The sequence below is a fragment of the Bison bison genome, unplaced genomic scaffold (genome assembly GCF_000754665.1).
Source record: "Bison bison bison isolate TAMUID 2011002044 unplaced genomic scaffold, Bison_UMD1.0 scf7180017864371, whole genome shotgun sequence".
In the NCBI taxonomy this organism is placed as follows: Eukaryota; Metazoa; Chordata; class Mammalia; order Artiodactyla; family Bovidae; genus Bison; species Bison bison.
The window spans coordinates 1,554,882-1,557,238 of NW_011494943.1; the positions used below are offsets into that span (position 1 = coordinate 1,554,882).

At 51.0% G+C, this 2,357-nt stretch overlaps 1 protein-coding gene across 4 annotated transcripts in view; it reads left to right on the forward strand.

Moving 5' to 3' along the window:
• The window catches only part of AMZ2 (archaelysin family metallopeptidase 2), an 8,327-nt gene extending 7,155 nt beyond the window's left edge, over nt 1-1,172 (forward strand). For all 4 annotated transcript variants that reach the window (XM_010856062.1, XM_010856064.1, XM_010856063.1 and 1 more), the window contains 2 exons: nt 1-107; nt 973-1,172. In XM_010856062.1, the coding sequence (XP_010854364.1) occupies nt 1-107; nt 973-1,128 (263 nt within the window). In that variant the 3' untranslated portion in view covers nt 1,129-1,172. The remainder of the gene's footprint in view (nt 108-972) is intronic.
• Nucleotides 1,173-2,357: the final 1,185 nt, after the last annotated feature.

Genomic DNA, 2,357 nt, shown 5'->3' on the forward strand with positions numbered 1-2,357 from the left:
GCTCCAACCACCTGGAGGAAGCCGACCGGCGCCCGCTGGACCTCTGCCCCATCTGCTTACGCAAGCTGCAGAGTGCCGTCGGCTTCCGGCTCAGAGACCGGTACAAAGTAAGTGGGGAAGTGGTTACTTAAGGAGCAAGTGACCATTTGCTATTAGGCCCTTCTCTGGAGGTGATTTATCAGAGGAAGTTAGAGCAGAGGTAAGCAGGATGCTGTGGTTTAAAAAAAATGCAAAGAAAATCTTAACAGCTTTGACTTGCCTTACGCTTGGACCCCAATGAGACCTGGTGAAGAGGTTTCTGCATTTGCTGTTTGTTTAGGGCCAGAGCGCTTGCCTTTGCAGAACAGAGTAAAACGCCGAAGAGCAAAGTTCATGTTTAAAAACTAGACTATGTGGAGGTGGTTTATCTGTCCAAATGTGGGGCCGCGGTGTGACACTCGTTAGGAGGGACGGGTGGTATTGAGGAGGCAGGAGTGTCCCTATGACCACAGGTGCCCACAAACACGTCAGCGTGTGCGGCATCCCTGCGTGGGTATGGCCACCCACACGGGGGACGCAGTCCCTGTCTGCACGTGTGTGTGCACGTGTGCGTGCCTGCCAGCCCAGTGTGCACACTTAACTTCAGGTGTGTACACGTCCCCATGCACACCGCAGTGCCTCGTGGAACCCTTGGCAAGCTGAGAAAAGAAGAAAATCGTCCTCCCACCTTCAAACACCCGTGTCATCCTTCTCGTCTCCTGTCCCGTGCGTCCTGTGACTGTCCCGTGTGCTCACAGCGGGCGTGGCTCTGGTGCACACTCTTTGATAAGCGTGGTCTCTCCTCCACGACCAGCTCTTATCGGGTGGAACATCTCCGTGGGTGGCATCAGTCACCCATGCAGATCACATGATTTGGGATATCCGGTTTTTCTCGTGCCTGAGTCTGTTCTGCTGTGATATGTTCAAAGATGCGTCTCTTCTCTGATTTTGCAGGCACTGGTCAGGTGGATTGATGCCGAGTCCACTGACACTCCTAGAGTTACTCCAAAACACAGTCGTGAGGAGCTGGTGACTTTGCCAAAACCTGTGGAAGCCTTTAAAGAGTGGAAGGAGTGGGTCACAAGATGCCTGGCTGTTCTCCAGAAATAAGGACCTTCAGTAGGAGTAATTCAAATAAACACGTGCACATCATGCTTTCGTTTGGCTGGAGTACTTCATTGGAATAAACGGATTCTGTGTTGTTTCTGGGCAGTGGAGTGGAGGTTTTTTTTTTTTTTTAACAGCACCTGAACTTTGAACTATGGCTCATTTAGAATAAAACTCAAAACTCTCTTCTCTCTTAGTCTGGTCTGCGGGAGCAAGCACATCATTTCCATTCTTCAAATATGTTTATGTCTCATGAGAGGCTAGGACCAGCAGAAATTAGTAAGTAAACAGATCCTATGAAAATAGCCATCTCTGACCTAAGAAAGGATTTCCAAGGAACATCATTTCTGGGGGTTGATTTCTGGCTCAGTTTTTAGAAAGAGGTGTCCCTGTCTGCTGACCCGGCCACATCACCCTCCATTCACATTCCTTCTGCTTTTCTGCAATCTCGTCCAGCCTTGGGCCCGCTATGCCTATTTTTTTCCTTTGCTGATGGTTAGCTGATCCCTGAAAGAAGCAACAGCTCACTTCAGTTTTTAGCAGCTCGACATGGGAGCTCCTCCCAGGAGTATTGCCAGGCAGCATTGCCGGTGCCCGTCCTGCCCCGCTGTTGGTGCTTGTGGGGACGCTGGCGTTCACAGCTTTCACAGACGGAGTCCTTTGCCAGGGGTCTTGCAGATAACGTGTCACAATTGTTAGCCAGTCCGAGCTCATACTGCTTGCTGGCACGACAGGCTAGCAAATTGAGAGATGAGTTTTGGGGGCAAGGAATAGTGACTTCAGAATGCCAGCCAGACCAAGAAGGTGGTGGACGCGTGCCCAGCAGAGTTAGAAATCAGGCTGCTTTTGTACTAAAAGGGAAGGGGGTGTGGGTGGGTGGTGCAACTTCTTGGTGTCCGAATCCTTTGCTCTGGTAGCTGTCCACTTAAGTCACGTCACCACCTTCTTACAAACCTCCAGCACAACAGAGGCTACTTTCTGCTCTGCAGCTTCTCCTCTGTATATGAATAGAAAAGTGTTACACCTTTAAAGGTCAGAGCCTTGAAAACGGCTCTGCTGTGTATTTCGGGCCACAGGCCCGCACTTGGGGGCATGTGGGATCTGAGCTCCCTCACCAGGGCTGGAGCCTGCGCCCTCTGCAGGGAAGTGTGGTCTCAACCACTGGACTGCTGAGAGGTCCCCAGCATTCTTAGCAGCAACAGCAGCAGAGCACAGAGGTTAAAGGAAAGGAA